Raw genomic sequence first — 21,898 nt, forward strand, 5'->3', positions numbered from 1 at the left:
TAGGGCTCGGCCAGGCACGATGGCTCACGCCTGTAATCCCAGCACTTTGGGAGGCCGAGGCAGTTGGATCACCTAAGGTCAGGAGTTCGAGACCAGCCTGAGCAACATGAAGAAACCCCATCTCTACTAAAAATACAAAATTAGCTGGGCATAGTGGTGCATGCCTGTAATCCCAGCTACTCGGGAGGCTGAGGCAGAAGAATCGCTTGAACCTGGGAGGCAGAGGTTGCGGTGAGCAGAGATCGCGCCATTGCACTCCAGCCTGCGCAACAAGAGCAAAACTCCATTTCAAAAAAGAAAAAAAGAAAAGAAACAAAAGAAACATACTAGGGCTCATTGCAGCCTGCAGGGTCAATCCAAACTCCTCACCCAGTCTTTGCAGCTTTCCCTATCTCCGTCCCTTCCAGCCTGACCTTCCTTCCCCGTCAAAGACTCTTTCTATATGCCAGTGTCTCAAGCACCTCACCTACTTCCTGTGCCTCGTCTACGTTATTCCTCTCTCAGCAGTATTCTCCCTGTTATCTTGCCTAAAAACACTTAATCAGTTCTTAAGATCCAATTCCAAAGCCACCAATAGTCCTCCTCCTTTGCTCCCAGGTCATGGTTGGCTGCCTCCTCTCTGCCCCCATCCCTGCCATAGCCCTTTTCCCTGCTTCTTGCGGTATTAATAAGATACAAACAACCTGCATTAAAGCCATGTTTTTACATATCTGTTTCCCCGCTAGCTTGGGAATCACTCAGAGACTGGACATGTCTAATTCACGTTTGAATCCCTGGCACAGCACCAGCACATCATTGCAGCTGGATAAAGTAACTCACTCATTCATTCATTCATTCATTCAATATTTATTAAGCTCTAACTGGGCACTGGGGACAGAGCAATGAGCACAATAGATATGATTTCCACCTTCTTCGAGCTTAACATCTAATTGAGACCAGGAAAGAGAAAAAGGCAACTAAAATATAAATAAGATGATTATTTAAAAATTTAGTATAGGCAGTGCATCCCAAATCTGAAAATCCAAAATACTCCAAACTCCGAAACTGTTTGAGCGCTGACCTGACACTCAAAGGAAATACTCATGGGAGGATTAGGGATGCTCAGCCGGTTAAGTATAATGCAAATAGTCCAAAATCTTTAAAAATCCAAAATCGGAAATACTTCTGGTCCCAAGCATTCCAGATACGGAATACTCAGCCCGTAGGAGAGATGGAAGAGAAACACAAGGTGCTGTGGAAGGTGTAACAGGGGAACCAAATGGGGTTCGGGGTGTGGAGGGGAGGGAAAGACCCCTGAGGCAGTGGGACCTGGAGGATGGTGTGTGGTGACCACACAAGGCAAAGAACATGGCCCTGGGGGAGACGTTCGATATGATTGCCTCACTAGTCATTAGTTTATTCTCTCACTCACTAGAGATCCATCTCTGCATTCAAACAGGAGAAAGGAGAGAGAGGGGTTGGGGGTGAGTATGGTCTTTGGATCTGAACCTGGATCCCTGACATAGGTTGGTGCCGGATGGGAGCTGGGTGAGAGGCAAGATGAGGAGGGGGCAGCACCACAGCAGGGGCACTTAGGCAAGCATGGGGGCCAGCAACGAAAATGGGTAGTGAGTCAATGAAAACGGAGAATTCTGCAGATCCCAGGCATGAGCTCATGAAGGCTGGAACATGTCTTTCATCTCTGCATCCTGAGGACCTAGTTCCAAAAGATGCGTGTCCTGTGTCTTAGCCTGCTCGGGATGCTATAACAAAATACCACTCCCTGGGGTGGCTTAGTATACAACCATTGACTTCTCCCAATTCTGTTTTTGGGGTTTTGTTGTTGTTGTTGTTGTTGTTGTTGTTTGTTTGTTGTTGTCGTTGTTTTTTCTGAGAGTTTCGCTCTTGTTGCCCAGGCTGGAGTGTAATGGCATGATCTCGGCTCACTGCAACCTCCGTCTCCTGGGTTCAAGCATTCTCCTACCTCAGCCTCTCAAGTAGCTGGGATTACAGGCATGTGCCACCATGCCTGGCTAATTTTTGTATCTTTAATAGAGACGGGGTTTCACCATGTTGGCCAGGCTGATCTCAAAGTTCTTCTGACTGCATGTGATCTACCCGCCTCGGCCTCCCAAAGTGCTGGGATTACAGGCGTGAGCCACCGTGCCTGGCCTTTTTTTTCTTTTTCCAGGTTCTAGACTGCAGAAGGACCTATTTGTTTGTTTGTTTGTTTGTTTGTTTTGTTGTGTTTTTTGTAGAGATGGGGGTGGTCTCACTATGTTGTGCAGACTGGTCTTGAACACCTGAGCTCAAGCAATCTCCTACCCTTGGCCTCCCAAAGTGCGGGGATTACAGGCATGAGCCACCACACCTGACTTTACGTCTCCCAGTTCTAGAGGCTGGGAAGTCCACTGTCTGGTAAGGGGCTGATTCTTGGCTTATTAACAGACAGGTGCCTTCCCACTGTATCCTCACATGGCCAGGAGAGAGCACACCATAGTCTCTTTCTCTTCTTTTAATACAAACACTAATCCCAACATGGGGGCTTCACTCTCATGATCTTATCTAAACCTAATTTCCTCCTAATGGCCCCACCTCCTAATACCACCCCATTAAGGGTTAGGATTTCAATGTGTAGTACATGACTCCATGTAAGACTGATTTGTTTGAAAGGTCTGATTTCAGGCCGGGCATGGTAGCTGACACCTGTAATCCCAGCACTTTGGGAGGCCGAGGCAGGTAGATCACCTGAGGTCGGGAGTTCGAGACAAGCTTGGCCAACATGGTGAAACGCCGTCTCTACTAAAAATACAAAAATTAGCTGGGTGTGGTGGCAGGCGCCTGTAATCCCAGCTACTCGGGAGGCTGAGGCAGGAGAATTGCTTGAACCCAGGAGGCAGAGGTTGCAGTGCGCCAAGATTGCAACACTGCACTCCATGCTGGGTGACAAGAGCGAGACTCAGTCTCAAAAAAAGAAAACTAAGAAATGTCTGATTTCAAACATGCTGGGCCACTGCTCATCCTGATGCCCGATACACTCCTGCTTATCAAGCCCTGTATTTCCCGCTTAGGTGCAATGCACGGTCCCAGACCTCAAAAGGAACAGAGGTCCAGCTAGCTCTGTGACCTAGGAGTCATGCCTTCTACCTGCTCCTTTTCCCATTTAGAGCTTTGCCTGCTGCTTAAAAAACTCCAATCAAGCATTAGCATTCAGCATTGCTACCAGATGAAGGGTCTAAAGTCAAGTAAACTGAATGACCAGCAGTGATACCCAAGTACTATGTCGAGGGTCTTGGGTGAGACACTAAAGCCAACTAAAGACCCAAGTAAAAACTCCCTAAGTCCCAGGGTGGGCCCCCTTGTCAAGGAAGAGCGGGAAGCCACACTCTAGGGATAGCTGGTGGTTTTGAAAAACAGGTCCAAGGTGGGGGAGGGGCTTGAGGCAGGGGCCAGAGTCATGGAGGAGGAAGGGCATGGACCTGAGGGCCTCTTCTGCTGATGCTCAGAAAATCATTTGGCATGTGGAAATCCCAAAGAAATCAGCATTTCTGGGGATTTCCTTCTGTAATGTTAAATGCCAACAGGACTCGGGACTTTTCACTTAATAACCAGCTAATGAATTAACAAAACTGTTCCCCTTTTTTGTATAATGAAGAGGCTGTTGGTTGATTTGCCCTTTAATGGATTAATTAACGGGTGGATGTCCAGGCCCTATGCCGACTTCGGAGGGGGCATTAAACAGCCCCGAGTCCCCATTCCTTCCCCTAAGAACACAGTGTCATTTGAGTCACCACAAAAGCAGAAGAGACTGTCCCCACTAGCCTTGAAGAATCCACGTGCCATGGGGCACAGGGGCCTGAAACCATCCCAAAGATCCAGGGAGCTGGGAGACGCTCAACCCTCCAGATGGCAGAAGAGGCTCTGCCCTTTCTACTATTGACAATCTGAAATAAAACAACAGTGTTCTCAGAAAGTCCTGATAAACCCTTAAGATGCAATTTCTGAAGCCCTTAGGAGCTGCTTTTGAGATTCAATCCTTAAATAGGTTTTATTACCAAGAAAACAGGATGCCTGGATCTCCTGAATTGCTGCCTCTACCCTCCCTGCTGAGCTTCTAAAAACATCCAATGTGGCTGAGGGAGGGGTGGGGGATTCCTGCATATTCAAGGGGCTGCTGTGATCACTTAGCCACAGGTAGAGTCCCTTTTTAATTCTGCCCAAGTGGACAGCCGTGCAGCACGTGCTTTCTTGCCCACTTAGGCTAAGGCTGTAGAAAACACCAAGTTTCTTGGAGTCCATTGCCCTTGAGGAGTGGAATCTCCTGGGAGGAAGATAAGATGAACATATATGGGGTCATTAGAGGGCAGCAGAAGGCAGTTATGAAGGGGGCGGGGAGGGTGACTGTGTGTGCATGTGTGCAGGTACACGTGTGTGTGTGCACTTGCACCCCACAGTCTATGGGTGTGCATTCCAAATAAGTGTGCACAATTTTGGAGTTGTCCATTATTTCACAATGTCCATTCTTTGCCCTGACACCTCACGCATATATGATTTATTAGAGATACACTGTGATGTGGTTTTGTTTTTGCTTTTTTGTTTTTTGGGTTTTGGGGGGGTTTTTTTGTTGTTGTTGTTGTCGTTTTGAGATGGAGTCTCGCTCTGTCGCCCAGGCTGGAGTGCAGTGGCCTGATCTCGGCTCACTGCAAGCTCCGCCTCCCGGGTTCACGCCATTCTCCTGCCTCAGCCTCCCGAGTAGCTGGGACTACAGGCACCCGCCACCATGCCTGGCTAATTTTTTGTATTTTTAGTAGAGACGGGGTTTCATCGTGTGAGCCAGGATGGTCTCGATCTCCTGACCTCGTGATCCACCTGCCTCAGCCTCCCAAAGTGCTGGGATTATAGGCGTGAGCCACCGCGCCTGGTCGGTTTTGGGGGTTTTTTAAGAGACAGGATCTCCACGTGTCAGGCTGGAGTATGGCGGCACCATTATGGCTCACTGCAGCCTTGAACTCCTGGACTCAAGTGATTCTCCCAGTTCAGCCACCCAAGTTAGCTGGCACTACAGATTCACACCACTATGCTCAGCTATTTAATAACTTGTATTAATTTTTTTTTTGAGACAGAGTCTTGCTCTGTCGCCCAGGCTGGAGTGCAGTGGCACAATCTGGGCTCACTGCAACCTCCACCTCCCGGGCTCAAGTGATTCTCCTACCTCAGCCTCCAAAATAGTTGGGACTACAGATGGGTGCCACCACTCCCAGCTAATTTTTGTATTTTTAGTAGACACAGGGTTTCACCGTGTTGGTCAGGCTGGTCTTGAACTCCCGAACTCAGGTGATCTGCCTGCCTTGGCCTCCCAAAGTGCTGGGATTACAGACGTGAGCCACCGCGCCCAGCCACTTTTTATAATTTTTTGTAAAGACAAGGTCTCACCAGGTTGTCCAGGCTAGTCTGGAATTCCTGGCCTCGAGCGATCCTGGAGGATTACCCAGTGTAATCCCAAAGCACTGGGATTACAGGTAGGAGCCACCGCACACAGCCCACTTCTTTGTTTTTCTTATTTACTTTTATTTTATTTTACTTTTCATTTTATATTTTTTTTGAGACAGGGTCTCGCTCTGTCACCCAGGCTGGAATGCAGTGACACAATCTTGGCTCTGCAACCTATGCCTCCCAGGTTCAAGTGATCCTCCATCCTCAGCCTACCAAGTAGCTGGAACAACATGTACAGATCACCACACCCGGCTAATTTTTGTATTGCTTGTAGCGACAGAGTTTCACCATGTTGCCCAGCTAGTCTTGAACTCCTAGACTCAAACAATCTGCCCATCTTGGCCTCCCAAAGTGCTGGGATTATAGGCATGAGCTACCACCCCCAGCCTTTTGTTAATTAGTAGTTTCTAATATTTCAAGATCAGGAGGTTTCACATCAAAGCCAGGTATCCTATCTCTGTTGTAAAATGAAAAGATGTGATATTCCAGGTTCACATTTTCACAAAGAAGCACCAAGCAGCTGGAGCTAGGTAGTAGCTGCCCCCTTCAGATGGGGCATGTGCTTACAGGTTCACTGTAGACCCCACCACTCCCTAATGCCTTACGTTCATCCTGCTTCCCTCTTTAAGGTTACCTATCTGTGCCTTCCAGATGCGGGAATTTGTAACTTCTGTCTGGTAGAATGAAGGATAGCTCCCAAAGATAAGCAGGGTCTAATTCCTGGAATCTGTGAATGTTACGGTATATGGCAAAAGAGAGTTTTCAGGTGGAATTATGTTAAGGGTCTTGAGGTAGGGGGATCACCTTGGATTCTCCTGGTGGACCCTAAAACGCCATCACAAGTGCTATCGTAAGTGGGAGCCAGAGGGGAGATTTGACTGAAGACGCAAGTGAACAACAGAATTAGAGTTGAGAATGATATGGCCATAGCTCAGAAATGCCAGAAGCTGGAAAAGGCAAGGAAGGAATTCTCCCTAGAGACTCCCCAAGAAAACAGTCCTGCTGATGCCTTGATTTTAGCCCCCTAAGACTCACTTCAGACATCTGGCCTCCAGATCTGTAGCAGGGTAAGTTACTGTTGTTTTAGCTACTAAATTAGTGGTTGGTTGTTACAGCAGCAATGGAAAAGTAATACATCCTGCCAGCTAGTGAGCTCAACAAATGCCTTGAGTGCCCAGAGTGCAGTGGGCAGGCCCTACCCTTGAGGAGCTTGTATCCTAGAAGGAGAGGACAAAATGATCATGGCAGTGGAACGTGATCAAAGCAACAGAGGGATAAGCCCCAGGGACTCTAGGAACATACCTGAGGAATCTCTAATCCAGGACTGCAGATTTCCAGAAGGGGCTGTTTTCCAGCTTTACTTATAGGAGACATGTATGCATCCATCTCTGCTGAGCAGCAAAACTCTGCCATGGCCTCAAGCGTGCTGAGGCCAAGGGACATGGTGTGTGTGCACGGGTAGGTGGAGGCAGGGGGAGGCCCTGCGGAGGGAGGGAGACTCCTCACCTTGCACGCTGGATGAACTGGGTTGCTTTCTCAGCATACTTCTGGGCAAGGCTGCTCAAGTTCACCGGCTGCTCCACAATGTTGAGGTTTTCATAAAGAGGGAGGGCCACGTCAGTGTAACAGTCTCTTTGAAGGTTCCTGTGTGGAAACCACAGACCATAGAGTATTCATTTCCTACGTACTCACGGAGCAGAACTAAATGCTTTAATGCAACAATGCATATGCACATAAATACAACACTCTGGCCCCAGATGATTTTTCTGGTTGGCCATTTCCTCCAAGTGTAAAAGTCTATGCATAATGCTTTCTTCCATTCCCTTTGAATAGATATTTATGTTCCATGGACAAGCTGACCACTCTGTAAAGCTTACAAAGACTCTCGTGAGCTAGGGACATTATTTTTTATTACTTGCATTTTGTGGGGAGAGAAAGCGAGGTCTAAAGAGCCTAAATGATATCAAGCAGAGTCCCACCGCCAATCAGTAGCCCCATTGCTGGCTTTTTCTGCTGTCTCACTTCAATCCCAGCCTCTGTGTATGGCGTGCAACTCAGCGTTTTCCAAAGTCAACAACTGGGACTTCATGTAATACCAGGTCTGTCAATAGGACAGAATATATAAGATGGGCCAGGTGCAGTGGCTCATGCCTGTGATCCCAGCACTTTGGGAGACCGAGGCCAGCAGATCACTTGAGGTCAGGAGTTCGAGACCAGCCTGGCCAGCAGGGTGAAACCCTGTCTCTACTAAAAATACAAAAATTAGCTGGGCATGGCAGTGCACATCTGTAATCCCAGCTACTCGGGAGGCTGAGGCAGGAGAATCATTTGAACCCGGGAGGCGGAGGTTGCAGTGAACTGAGATCATCCCACTGCACTCTACCCTGGGTGACAGAGTGAGACTCTGTCTCAAAAATAAATAAATAAATAAAAAGGAATACATAAGATGGGTTGGGACAATTTTAATTTTAAGCTATGTTTGCAGAATTTGGAGAAACTTCAGCAGTTGGAAAAAAAATAAGAGTCAAACTAATAACATCTCCTGGAAAAAAAAAAAAAAAAAACAAGCTCATGGCCAGAGGCGGTGGCTCACGCCTGTAATCCCAATACTTTGGGAGGATGAGGCAGGCAGATCACCTGAGGTCAGAAGTTCAAGACCAGGCCAGGCACAGTGGCTCATGCTTGTAATCCCAGAACTTTGGGAGGCCAAGGCGGGTGGATCACCTAAGGTCAGGAGTTCAAGACCAGCCTGGCCAACATGGTGAAACCCCATCTCTACTAAAAATACAAAAATTAGCCGTGGTGGTGCACGCCTGTAGTCTCAGCTACTCAGGAGGCTGAGGCAGGAGAATTGCTTGAACCTAGGAGGCGGAGGTTGCAGTGAGCTGAGATTGTGCCATTGTACTACAGCCTGGGCAACAAGAGCAAAACTCCATCTCAAAACAAAACAACACAAGCTCAAGTTCTGGTCTTACAGATTGAAATGAATCTGACCCATAGCTGCCCATCAATGCGGCTGAGTCATGGTCTGACTCTGGTCATGATCTCTGGCAAGTTACTTAAGCTCCCAGAGTTATCTCCTTATCCGTAGCATTGGAGGGCCTGTGCCATCCTTACAGGGGTGCTGGTGGTCTGAAGGAGATAACAGATGGTTAGTGCATTGCACACGGCTTCAGTGTATTAGGAATTCCGAAAAATCCCAAGCTCTCAGTCCTGGTCACCAAAGAGAACCAAGAGAGAAGCTGAGAGCAACGCAGACAGAGGTGGTAATGAATGGAGTTCTCTCAGGCAAATACGTCGTCCTAATAGTGCTGGGAAGGATTTGTGAAGAAATCAAGACTTCCCATCACACCTACATGCACACACACCCCATTACAGAAATATAGGAGATATGGTCAGACTGTGTAGATAATTGTCAAAAACCACAATTTTTGTTTTGTTTTGTTTTTTTGACACAGGGTCTCACTCTGTCGCCCAGGCTGAAGTGCAGTGGCACAATCTCAGCTCATTGCAGCCTCGAACTCCCATCTTAGCCTCCTGAGCAGCTGAGACTATAGGTGTGTGCCACCACACCCGGCTAATTTTTGTATTTTTTGTAAAGAACGGGTTTCACCATGTTGCCCAGGCTGGTCTCAAACTCCTGAGCTCAAGCAATCCACCCGCCTCGGCCTCCCAAAGTGCTGGGATTACAGGCATCCCAAATTTTTTAAAAGAGAAAAAGAATTATCACCATGCTGGGCATTATAACACTAATCGCATATTTATGTTGAATTTTTCAGCTTTTTATTATACCATTGCAACTCCATGAGTCATTTACATTCTTTCCTGTTTTTCTCTCTCTCCTAAGCCACCCATTTTTTCTCTGTTTGATTTTTTTCCTCTTTTTTTTTTTTTTTTTTGAGACGGGATCTGGCTCTGTCACCCAGGCTGAAGTGCAGTGGCGTAATCTCAGCTCACTGCAACCTCCTCCTCAAGCCATCCTCCCACCTCAGCCTCCTGTGTAGCTGGGACTATAGCCACGGGCCACCACACCCGGCTAATTTTTGTATTTTCTGTAGAGATGGGGTTTTGTTGTGTTGACCAAGCTGATCTCAAACTCCCGGGCTCACAAGGTCCACTCACCTCAGCCTCCCAAAGTGCTGGGATTACAGGAGTGACCCACTGCACCTGGCTTTCTACTGGATTTTTAACATAGATTAAAAAGAGATTTTTAACATAGATTAAAAATTAAAAAATAAAAATAAAAAAATACAGAAGGAGCAGGATTGAAATTAAAAAAAAAAAAAAAAAGAACAAGAAGAAGAAAAAGAAGGCCAGGTGCAGTGGCTCATGCCTGTAACCCCAGCATTTTGGGAAGCCGAGGTAGGCAGATCACTTGAGGTCAGGAGTTCAAGACCAGCTTGGCCAACATGGTGAAACCCCATCTCTACTAAAAATACAAAACTCAGCCAGGCGTGGTAACACAAGCCTGTAATCCCAGCTACTCAGGTGACTGAGGCAGGAAAATCACTTGAACCTGGGAGGCGGAAGTTGTAATGATCAGAGATTGTGCTACTGCACTCCAGCCTGGGCAACAGAACGACACTCCATCCTTCCAAAAAATAAATTAATTAAAATTTTAAAATTTTAAAAAGAGACTGACTGACATATGTCATACCTTCATATGGCCAGGTGTGATTACAGGTATGCCCAGCAGGCCACGGTGGGTGAGAAGGGCAGCAGGATGTTCTATAGCCTCGCTTCTCGTGCCATAATGTGCAGAATCCCTGGGCTGGTTTTTGTTTTTGTTTTTGTTTTTTGAGACTGGATCTTACTCTGTCACCCAGGGTGAAGTGCAGTGATGCAATCATAGCTCACTGCACGCATAAGTCTTGTTAAAAAGCAGACCTGGGGGTAGGATGTGAATTTGTGCACTTCTACCAAGCATGTAAGTGATATCCACCATGCTGGTTCAATGACTACACTATGAGTAGCAAAGATAGGAAGGGCATATGGGCTCTGGACTCAGAGAGACCCGGATTGGAATCTCCATTCCTACCTCTTTCCAGCTCCGGTGTAACCTGGGCAACATAAGCTTCCTTATCTGTAAAATCAGGTATCAGGTTGGTGCAAAAGTAATTGTGATTTTACTTTCAACAGCAAAAACCGCAATTACTTTTGCACCAACCTAAGAAATACCTACCTCACACAGTGGTCACATGGATTACAGATAAATATAGACAGTGCTTAGAATGTAACAATTTCTCAATAAATACCCACTATTATATTAACTATTGTTTTATAGATAGACGAGCTGAGACTCCCCTTTCCCAAGTGGCTCAGACAACTGTAGCCTTAGAAATAACCACAGTGCACTGTCCGAACAAGGGAACACGTGTTTTGTGCTGCTTTATTACCTGAGTGAGGCTTATCATCTTTTTTTTGTGATCATAAATGCATCTCAGGATATTTAGGAAATACAATGACAAAGAGGAAAATAAAGAGAAAGTGGAGAAAGAGTCACCGCTGGGTGCGGTGACTCACGCCTGAAATCCCAGCACTTTGGGAGGCCGAAGTGGGCAGATCACCTGAGGTCAGGAGTTCAAGACCAGCCTGGCCAACATGGCGAAACCCCGTCTCTTCTAAAAATACAAAAATTAGCCTGGTGTGGTAGTGGGTACCTGTAATCCCAGCTACTCAAGAGGCTGAGGCAAGAGAATCTCTAGAACCAGGGAGGCAGAGGTTGCAGTGAGCCGAGATCGCGCCACTGCGCTCTAGCCTGGGTGAGAGAGCAACACTCCGTCTCAAAAAAAAAAAAAAAAAGAAAAAAGAAAATGAAAACCCTGAGTCCCACGACCAGAGAGATTCCTTGATAACATTTTGGCATATCTCCTTTGAGTCTCCGTTGATAGGACTACAAAGATAGGGTTACAGAGCTCATTAGGATTTTACTGTTGATGACTTGCTTCCTGCTTTTTTTTTTTCACTTACTATTATACCATAAGCATTTTCCCATCTCATTAAATGTTTTTTCAAAACATCCTATTTGGTGCCTGTTTGGCATTCCAACATCAGAATGCTGGCTTAGTTGTCCATGTGGGGAGAAGCTCAAAAGGAATCCTGTGCACTTTCTCTCTCTCTCTCTCTCTCTCTCTCTGTCTGTCTCTCTCCCTCCCTCCCTCCTTATGTCCAGTGTCTGGGCTAGAAGCAAAGACAGCAGGCAGAGGAGGAGGGAGGCCCCACATGTGTGAGACCCTGGCAGCACAAGCCTCTCCCTAGCTGAGCTCAATAGTCTGAGGAACCTGGAAAATTTCAATAGAAGAATTTTGTGGACCTCATCGTTGAAAGGTTTCTTGCACTCCCTGCAAATAACACATTTAAATTTGCACAGAATGTACCGTGTATCTTATTTGCCGTCTTAACTGTTTCCTGTCTGCATCTTTAATTTATTGCTGATGGACCACAGTCTTGGAACTTTGCCTTGTCCTGGAGCCTATCGCAAATGTGTCAGACAGCATTACCTTGATGGTCCATCACCCTGTGGACACGCTGGACAAGGAGGGTGGTTGTAGCCTGGAGTATCAGTACAGCCCATATCATGGCTATATGGGATTCCAAAGTAGTAATCAAAACCTGGAATAGAAGCAACCAGTTAGCACCCCCACGTGGCTGCGACTCCATGTGCTTGCCTTTGTACACCCACGACAAAAATGTAATTTCCTATGATTTAATACTGCAGTGCTATAGAGTATGTAATTATAAGAGGATTTGATTAATATCCCTTTGTAGTATGCATAGAAAATCACTTTGCTGGGTTCTGGCTGTTAGATTAGATTTGCAAAACATCTTGTGATTAGAATTAACCCAGTTTGGGAGGAAGTGGAGAGAATTATTGAATGCCTAACATCTTCAATGAAATTATGGACATACTCAGTATTTGGTGAAAACCTACTATGTACATGACACTTTAAGGGATAAAAAAAAAAACAGTTGTTCTTAGCTGCCACAACCACAGAGAAAAGAAAAATTATAAAGAATTTTTTAGAAAGAATAAATTCTGCCTTCAAGAGACTTTTCATGTGAGGAGAAAATAAGATATAAAGATTAAGAAATAAGAGATGAATAGGTGAGCCAACAAGAGTGATCACAGGAAGTTACCCCCGATAGAGATGGTGGGATGGGGATGGGGCAGGAATCTCAAAATGCTCCTTGAAAGATACTGCCTTTCAGCTGGGACTCAAAAGGCTGGCAGAATTTGGGCTTGGAGTGGTGGAGTGAAGGTGAGGGATGGAAGGGTGTGAGCATTGAAACCCAAAGCCTTTGTGTTGAAGTTTTCTTCTGAGTTCCTCCTTCCTTCTATCTCTTCTCCAGCCCAAGTTTTATTTATTTATTTATTTATTTTATTTTATTTTTTGAGACGGAGTCTCACTCTGTCACCCAGGCTGGAGTGCAGTGGGGAAATCTCGGCTCAATGCAAGCTCCGCCTCCCAGGTTCATGCCATTCTCCTGCCTCAGCCTCCTGAGTAGCTGGGACTACAGGCACGTGCCACCACGCCCGGCTAATTTTTTGTATTTTTAGTAGAGATGGGTTTTCACCGTGTTAGCCAGGATGGTCTCAATCTCCTGACCTCGTGATACACCCACCTCAGCCTCCCAAAGTGCTGGGATTACAGGTGTGAGCCACCGTGCCCGGACCAGCCCAAGCTTTTAATCAAAGGCTATAGCTGCATATGCAGCTAGAATGCAAAAATTCTCCAGAAAAAGGAAACCTTCCCCAATTACCCAGGTAACTGCTTCAGCTCTCTTTATTTCCTTGAAGTAGATAGAACTCAAATCTCACAAAGAATTGCTATTTCTCATTAGCCTCAAATTCCAGGCCCAGGAATAGGGAGAGCTGTGTTTTCAGCTTCAACTCCTGCCCCTCCAAATCGTTTTTGGCCCTCTCTATAAGCACACTTCCTAAAAGAAGCAAGCTCTCTTCAGTTCCCTGTGAGCCTCATGCTTTGGGGCCTCGGTGGCTTTGCCTGGAATTCTCTGCTCTGTGTCTCTCACAGGTGAAACTGTATTAGCACTTCCCAGCCCAGTTTGAGTGTGAAGTTTCCTACAGAATTTCCCTGCTCTTCAATGCATCCCGCCTGCCACAGCCCTGCACTCAACCCATTCTCCTAGTGTAGCCTACAGACTTTTTATCATCTGGGTAATACCGTCTTCCCCATTAGTGATGCACTCCTCGAGTTAGACATTAGATCTTTGCCAACCCAATACGTGGTGTATGTAGAATAACTAGTAGATGTTTGTCGTATTTTTTTTCTTTTTGAGACGGAGTCTCAGTCTGTCTCCCAGGCTGGAGTGCAGTGGCACGATCTCAGCTTACTGCAACCTCCACCTCCTGGGTTCAAGCGATTCTCGTGCTTCAGCCTCCCGAGTAGCTGGGACTACAGGCACCTGCCACCACGCCCAGCTAATTTTTGTATTTTTGTAGAGATGGGATTTCAGCATGTTGGCCAGGATGGTTGCAAACTGCTGACCTCAAGTAATCCACCTGCCTCGGCCTCCCAAAGTGCTGGGACTATAGGCATGAGCCACCACGCCCAGCCTGTTTGTTGTATTTTTAAAAAATTGATACCTTCATGCTAACTTGGTTTGCACAAATGGATTTAGCTACCCCCTAGGTACACAACATAGCCCTGAAATGCTACTGCATCCGGTATCAGGATGACTCTCCACCAAGGAGAGCAAACTTCTGCCGGAAAGAGCCAAATAGTAAACATTTTAGGTTTTGTGGGTCAGATGATCTCTGTTAAGGCCACTCAACTCTGCCATTATAGCGCAAACACACCCACAGACAATATGTACACAAATGACTGTACATATTGGCTGTTTTCTTTTTCTTTTTTTTTTTTTTTGAGATGGAGTTTCAGTTTTGTCGCCTAGGCTGGAGTGGTGCAATCTCAACTCACTGCAACCTCCACCTCCTGGGTTCAAGCAGTTCCCCTGCCTCAGCCTCCCAAATAGCTGGGGTTACAGGCATGCACCACCGTGCCGAGCTAATTTTTAATTTTTTTAGTAGAGACAGGGGTTCACCATGTTGGCTGATCTCAAACTCCTGACCTCAGGTGATCCACACACCTCGGCCTCCCAAAGTGCTGGGATTACAGGCGTGAGCTACCATGCTTGACCTTGCTGTTTTCTAATAAAATTTTATTTACAAAAACAGCCAGCATACTGGATTTGGACCACAGGTCTATGCCAACCACTGATCTAAATCACAGGCATCCTCATACTCCAGTGTTAGAAAGACCTCGTTGTGTTTGCAGGAGCCCTGACCTGAGGAACAGCCTAGGGCAGCAAGAGGAGCGTGGGTGCTTAGAAGGAATGTGTAAGTGTGCTTGGCATAACTCAGGGCATGTGAAGTTTTTTTCTGACTTCCTCCTTCATTCTATCTCTTCTCCAACCCAAGCTTTTAATCAAAAGATTAACCAGGCATGGTGGCGGGCACCTGTAGTCCCAGCTACTTGGGAGGCTGAGGCATGAGAATCACTTGAACCTGGGAGGCGGAGGTTGCAGTGAGCCAAGATCATGCCACTGCACTCCAGCCTGGGAGACAGAGTGAGACGGGGAACCAGGACAGTGCACCACAGAGAGGATGTAAGAGGCAGGAGGGAAAAGGAGTGAACTTGGACATAAGCATGAAGAAACCTCAGAGTGTCCATGCCAGAAGGCTTTTTGGAATTGTCTGGTCCAAAGAGCAAATAGGTAGGAGGTACTCTTTCTTCCCACTTCCCACACCCACAGCAGACACCAGATCCATCATGGTACCACTTCCTGCTGCATAGGAGCTGGTCTCAGTATCCCTTCACCACAGGAATATGCCGTCAAGGTGCCAACACCTGATCTGGTCCAACCCCTCAATTGTCAAGTGAGAAAACTGAAGACCAAGGAGCAAACAAGTTCTGGAGTAATTTTTAGTGAGTGCAAAAGCCAGGTCTTCACTTCTCCCATCTGTCATTTTTTTTAAAGCACGTGTGGACGATGCCACGAATGCCCACCTGGGAAAAGGGGCTCAAGGGAGGAGAGGGAGAGGAATGAGCATCAAAGGGGAGGTAAGAGTTGAAGAAGACGTCAGCCAATGGGGTTACTGACCAGTGGGTCCCTGCTGAAGGCTGGCTCCAGGCCAACCCTCTGAAAGTCATTCTCCAAATGCAAAAATCTTCCAATGCAAACCTTCCGCCAGGTCTAGGACAGAACAATTCAGCCGTTTTCCATAGAGATAGGGAGAGATACTGGGGCAGGGGAGGGGAGAAGTCTGCAAAATAGTCAGAGAATCACATTTGCTTATAAAATGGCAGAAGAGGAAGGGGCCAGGGACAGGAGAAGCCACCAAAGCTGAGATCATGGTAAATGCCTTTAAGAGAAAGTCCACAGCTTCCTATAGGAAATGGAAAAGGTCAGTGGCACGAACTGCAACTTTGAAAAACCATCAATAATTCAGTGAATTGGACGTTTGGAGAATCCGCCCTTCAGCAAAGTGATTTTCAGAGAACCAGCTTTGGTAGCTTGATCTTGGCCTACTTCCCCAAGGCCAGAGGGTGAGGAAGCAAAGGCGGCAGGAAGAGGCCAAGAGGCAGCATCTCCTGTTTGGGTCTATGGCCAGGTTTCCTGCTTCAGTGAACCCATCAGTCAATTTTTACTTCTTCCCAGATTAGCCACGTCTGGACCTCATGGGGCAGAATGTTCCCTGAGGTGTAAAGAACCAAGAGATGGCAAAAAAGCTGATGGGCCTGTGATGGGGCAGTTGGAAGGGCAAACAGGCACCAAGGAAGGACAGTCAAGGAAGATGCCAGCAAGTGGGATGTAAGGTCCCGGAGAGCCCTGGCACCCCAAATGCACTCAAATGACCTCGTGAACAAAGATGTCCTAACTTAGGATTGCCCCCAGAGACAGGATGGCTTAGCTGTTCATGGAGTCTTACACAGAGACCTTTATTTTCTGTTTCCCAGGTAACAAATACCCAAAAGAATTCTTACCACGGAAGTTGGGGTGATAAGACCCGTGGTGTCCAAGATGCCATTTGCCTGTAGAAAAACATAAGAGAGATTTTCAGAGGAATCCCCATAGGGGTACCACAGCCCCCTGAGGAGCTGATCACACACTCAGCTCTCCATTGGCTTCGCCTTGCACTGTGGACAAGCAAAAAGAAGCTGCAACGTGGTGTACAAGCCAGGCTTTGCTCTCTGGGGCCGAGACGGTGTCCACAGGGACACATAAAGGATGACTCCAGATTTACACGGGAAACCACAGTGAAAGGGGAAGACAGCCCATCACCAGGAGCCCAGAGAAGCCTGAGCCTCTGCCCCTCAATGAGGGCTCCACAGACACAGCAACCCTACATGGGCTCCTTCACTTTGCCCTCCTGCGCTGGGGCCCTGCAAAGGCACCAGGCGGCCCAGGGTGCAGGTGCACCGCCCCACATCGTCTCAGAAATGCCCGCTTCCTGCCTGGTTTCATCATCTTCCTCTCTGGCCAACATCAGCAGCCCGCAGTTCAAGCACCGAGACACCTACGGGGCAGCAAATGAGGAAACTCAGACACCCTGCTGCTCCTCGGTCTGCAAATGCGTTCAGTCTGGGGGAATAATTGGGCAATGTGTGGCAAGAGCTCTGACAGTGTCAGAACTCTCTGATCTGCTCTTCCGCTCTGAGGAGTAGACCCCAGGGACGCCACCCCCATGGTGAGGGGGCAAAGAAAAGAATGTGGTACAAAGATTGAGACGCTGGCAGCATTAAACCGCTCAAACGAGAGATTAACGGGCAACCACAGGAGTATGTCTAAGTACATTATTTGATGTGGCCTCAATAAGGAACTATCAAACTATTTTTTCAAGACAACTGCATGTAGCAAAAATTAAGAATCGGTGAAACTGGATGAAGGGCCTCTAGGAGTCCATTATTCCCTCCCTGCAACTGCTCTATGGGATTGAAAAAAAAAGATTAATAAAAAATTGAGAGAAATGGGCTCTCAATTTCTCTCAATTGAGTGGCTCATGTCTGTAATCCCAGCACTTTGGGAGGCCGAGGCAGGCGGATCACATGAGGCCAGGAGTTTGAGACTAGCCTGGGCAACGTGGCAAAACCCTATCTCTACTAAAAATACAAAAATTAGCTGGGTGTGGTGGTGCACACCTGTAATCCCAACTACTCGGGAGGCTGAGGCAGGAGAATCACTTGAACCCGGGAGGTGGGGGTTGCAGTGAGCAGAGATTGAGCCACTGTACTCCAGCCTGGGTGACAGAGTAAGACTTTGTCCCAAATAAACAAAAAAAAATTGAGAGAAAGGGGTTAAGCATTATGCGAAATATTTGGATTAAACATTACATGGGAACATGACATTATATTAAAATTATGAAAAGTATTGTTTAATCATAAAAATTATACTATGTAAAATTATATTACATGGAAACATAGAATAATGTGAAAGGGGGAAAAGGGGAGCCCAGTGGTATTCGCACAGCTAGGCAACACATAAACATGGACCAAGATTAGAAGCAAAGTGTGAGTGTTGTAAAAGGATCTGATATTCCTTTGGTGGGTCTTTAATTTTTCCTAAAGGTGTACTTTAGTTCATAACTGCAACAGCTGGATATGCTTAAATATCCTGTCCAGGATGTGCAAAAGGTGTCGTGAGTGGTGACGGGGTGAGGAATGGCAGCTAAACAGTCAAGCTGCAAACAGTTGCTTACTGGGAGTTTAAAGGCACGAAGACGGAGGGGCCAGTGAGGTCAAATTCAGCTCCAGAAGAAGTCAGCCCCACTTCTACAGCATAGGGGCTGAGTCTGGGACAGCCCTGGGACCTAACCCTTCCTGGCTATGAGTTTTATTATTTATTTACTTATTTGTAGATACAGAGTCTCACTATGGTGCCCAGGCTGGTCTCGATCTCCTGGGCTCGAGGGATCCTCCCACCTCAGCCTTCCATAGTGCTGGGATTACAGGCGTGAGCCACTTTGTTCAGCTGGCTGTGAGGTTTACATGCACGCATGTAACTGGCCTAGTAAGGAGAGTCAGCCCACAGTGGCAGTTTCACAAATGGTGTCTTGGTGTTGATGTTGTTAACATAATGACTCCTTGGGGTATGGGAAGAAAGGGATTGGAAAAAGAGAAGTGTGTGACCTTAATTGGACTCTCCTACAGCCTGGGACTTACCCCTTCTGGGACAAAGAATGCCGCACTCCAGGTTGAGCTTCCGTAAAAGGATATCAGGCTCTTTAACCCAGAGTGGGATAAAAGGGCCAATAGCAGAGGCACCAGCCCTGGGTCTGGGTAGAACAACCTCCCACAGGTTCACACGGTTCAGACACCCAAGGCATGCCCACAGGGCCACCCGCTTGTGGTCGCACCCTCCCTCCCTTGCAATTTCCTGTATAGTGGAGGAGGCAGGGATCCCAAGGGGTCCAGCTCTTTGAGAGTTAGACTAACAAACACAGGGAGCTGAGGATACTTCTGGGAATACTGGGCTGTCTTGGCTCCTGGAGGGGAGAAGGGCAGTGAGGCAGAGCCTCAGGGCAAGGCTGGGAACAGATATACCTGCCTAGACCTGGCCTCCACCCCTCCAGGTTAGGCAGCTTCTCTTCACCGGCCTGAAACTCAGTTCTCTTGCCAATACAATAATCATCTTCATGCCAATAAACAGCCCAGTGCCTAGCACATAATAAATGCTGAGTAAGAGATGCCTAAAAAAATGTTTTAAAGGAGAGGAAGTCATTGGACAATGTGGCAGACGTTGCTGGTCTCCCAGCAATGCCCATGTCCCCATGTATCCTGCTAATAGAACTGTGGTTTTGTTCAAAGGGAGGAAGATTACCATGCCCAAGTTCAAGTCAGTCACTACAATGCTGTCCCCAGTTTCTCAATCTGGGAGTGCAGCAGTGAGGCGTGGCCAAAAGACCCAGCTCTGGCCAATAAGATATAAGTGCAATTCTTGGGGTGCAGGCAGAGCTGAGCCACCTCCCTTCTCTTCTTCCTTCCTTGAGCCAAATCGTGGTTCAGGGGCCTAAAGTCGCTGGATGGCAGTCATGAGGCAGTGAGCATGAGGACAAACACCAAACACCAACATGCTAAGGATGGCAGAGCAGAAAGATCGAGTGAGAGCACCTGGCTCCCGACAGCATCTTTGAGCAGCTGAATTAATGAAAGCAACCACTTACCACGAAACTTGGTATAATGGGAGGAAAATAGCTCCGTGTATGTTTTAATTCACTGTTAGCTCTTTTCAGTTCCTTACAGCTGAGAGCATCCCTAACTCACACAGCAAGACATGAACAGGAAAGCAGACAGGCAGTATGTTGGGAATTTGCAAACACAAGGCGGCTGCCACTGCAGTAAATGCAACAGGCAGATGGGGCCCAGAGTTACCTATTATCCCAGTGACGTAACCCGCCTGCTGCAGCACCTCTGCCAAGGTGGTCTCGTTGAGCGGAAGGCCTCCCACAGAGGTGACTGCAAAGTTGCGTGTGACTCCATTGCGAAGGCCAAGCCGGCCGGTGAGCAAGGAAGCCCGGGAGGGTGAGCAGGTGGAGGCAGCTGCATGGAAATCCACAAACCTGCAGGGAAAGGACAGTGGTCAGGACCGCACCAACCACAGGAAGCCAGAGTAAAAGAAAAGGCAGTGCCCACTCAGTTCCTGCAATTTCAGTGCTCAAAGATCAAATATCACCCAGTCATGGAACAAGTCAGGAAATGGGATTTCTGGCCAGGCGCGGTGGCTCACCCCTGTAATCCCAACACTTTGAGAGGCCGAGGTGGGAGGATCACCTGAGGTCAGGAGTTCAAGACCAGCCTGGCCAACATGGTCTCTACTAAAAATATAAAAATTAGCTGGGTGCAGTGGCGTGCGCCTGTAGTCCCGGCTACTCAGGAGGCTGAAACAGGAGAATTGCTTGAACCTGGGAGGCGGAGGTTGCGGAGAGCCAAGATCACACCACTGCACTCCAGCCGGGGTGACAGGAGCGAGACTCCATCTCAAAAAAGAAAACAAAACAAAACAAAAAAAGGAAATAGGATTTCTGGGTTTCAGGAAAAAGAAACCCAGAGAGGCAACACAAGTAGTCCAAGTTTCCACAACTCATTCAAATGGATTTAATCCAACAAATTCAATCTTATTTATTCGAAGATTCCACATTTCAAATGTGCCTACTTACTAACGTTGTATGTTTTTAATCCCAAAATCAGTACTTGAGGTGATTTAGGGTCATTTGCGGATATAGGCAGACCTGCAAAGTTTGAGTAGCTTTGACGCACACATTCTCAGTGGAGGCTGAACAAGGTGACCCTCTCCCTTCTGGTTTCAGCTCTCATATCACACTGTAAACAAATGTCCTCACAGTCTATTTAGAGCCATGGCTTTTGCATTTTTGTGTTTTGTGTTGGTGGTTTCACTGTGGAAAATGGCCCCCAGATGTAGTGCCTAAGTGCTGTGTAGTGTTCCTAAGCACTCAAAGGCTTTGATGTGCCTTATAGAGAAAATGTATGTGTTAGGACCAGGTGCGGTGGCTCACGCTTGTAATCCCAACACTTTGGGAGGCTGAGGCAGGTGGATCACTTGAGGTCAGGAGTTCAAGGCCAGCCTGGTCAACATGGTGAAACCCTGTCTCTACCAATAACATTTTTTAAAAAATTAGCTGGGTGTGGTGGTGGGTGCCTGTAACCCCAGCTACTTGGGAGGTCAAGGCAGGAGAATCGCTTCAACCCAGGAGGTGGAGGTTGCAGTGAGCCGAGATCACACCACTGCACTCCAGCCTGGGCGACAGAGCAAGACTCCAACTCAAAAAAAAAAAAATACATACATATATATATATATATATGTACATAAAATAAGGTATCTTTACACAGCAGCATTCATAAAATACAGTTATGTATTAATTTAATTAGTGAATGAAAATATTGTGAACAGATGCCCACAGGAAGCTAACTCCATATTTTCCCTGGGAGCAAAAGAGTCAGTATTCCCTAATTCAGTACTCACGGTGGCTTGATAGAACATAACTATTATCAATAACAAGAATTGACTGAGGTCGGGCGTAGTGGTTCACTCCTTTAATCCCAGCACTTTGGGAGGCTGAGGCAGGTGGATCAACTGAGGTCAGGAGTTGGAGACCAGCCTGGCCAACATGGCGAAACCCCATCTCCACAAAAAATACAAAAATCAGCCAGGCATGGTGGTGCATGCCTGTAACCCCAGCTACTTGGGAGGCTGAGGCAGGAGAATCGCTTGAACCCAGGGGTTGGAGGTTGCAGTGAGCCAAGATCACGTCACTGCACTCCAGTCTGGACGACAGAGCAAGAGTCTGTATCAAAAAATTAAAAAAAAGAATTGACTGACTCTATTACCTATTACTGTATGCCCAGTCCTTTTTTAGACATTGTTGAGAAATACGAAAGAATTCTAGCCA

General features: G+C 47.1%; 1 protein-coding gene across 5 annotated transcripts in view; it reads right to left on the minus strand.

The window, feature by feature from the left end:
• Nucleotides 1-21,898, minus strand: part of ARSG (arylsulfatase G) — a 185,395-nt gene that overhangs the window by 78,433 nt on the left and 85,064 nt on the right. For all 5 annotated transcript variants that reach the window (XM_055386988.2, XM_055386991.2, XM_031011442.3 and 2 more), the window contains exons 3-6: nt 19,863-20,050; nt 16,479-16,526; nt 11,973-12,084; nt 6,979-7,116 (exon numbers count right to left, since the gene is read on the minus strand). In XM_055386988.2, the coding sequence (XP_055242963.2) occupies nt 6,979-7,116; nt 11,973-12,084; nt 16,479-16,526; nt 19,863-20,050 (486 nt within the window). The remainder of the gene's footprint in view (nt 1-6,978; nt 7,117-11,972; nt 12,085-16,478; nt 16,527-19,862; nt 20,051-21,898) is intronic.

The sequence above is a fragment of the Gorilla gorilla genome, chromosome 4 (assembly GCF_029281585.2).
Source record: "Gorilla gorilla gorilla isolate KB3781 chromosome 4, NHGRI_mGorGor1-v2.1_pri, whole genome shotgun sequence".
Lineage (NCBI taxonomy): Eukaryota > Metazoa > Chordata > Mammalia > Primates > Hominidae > Gorilla > Gorilla gorilla.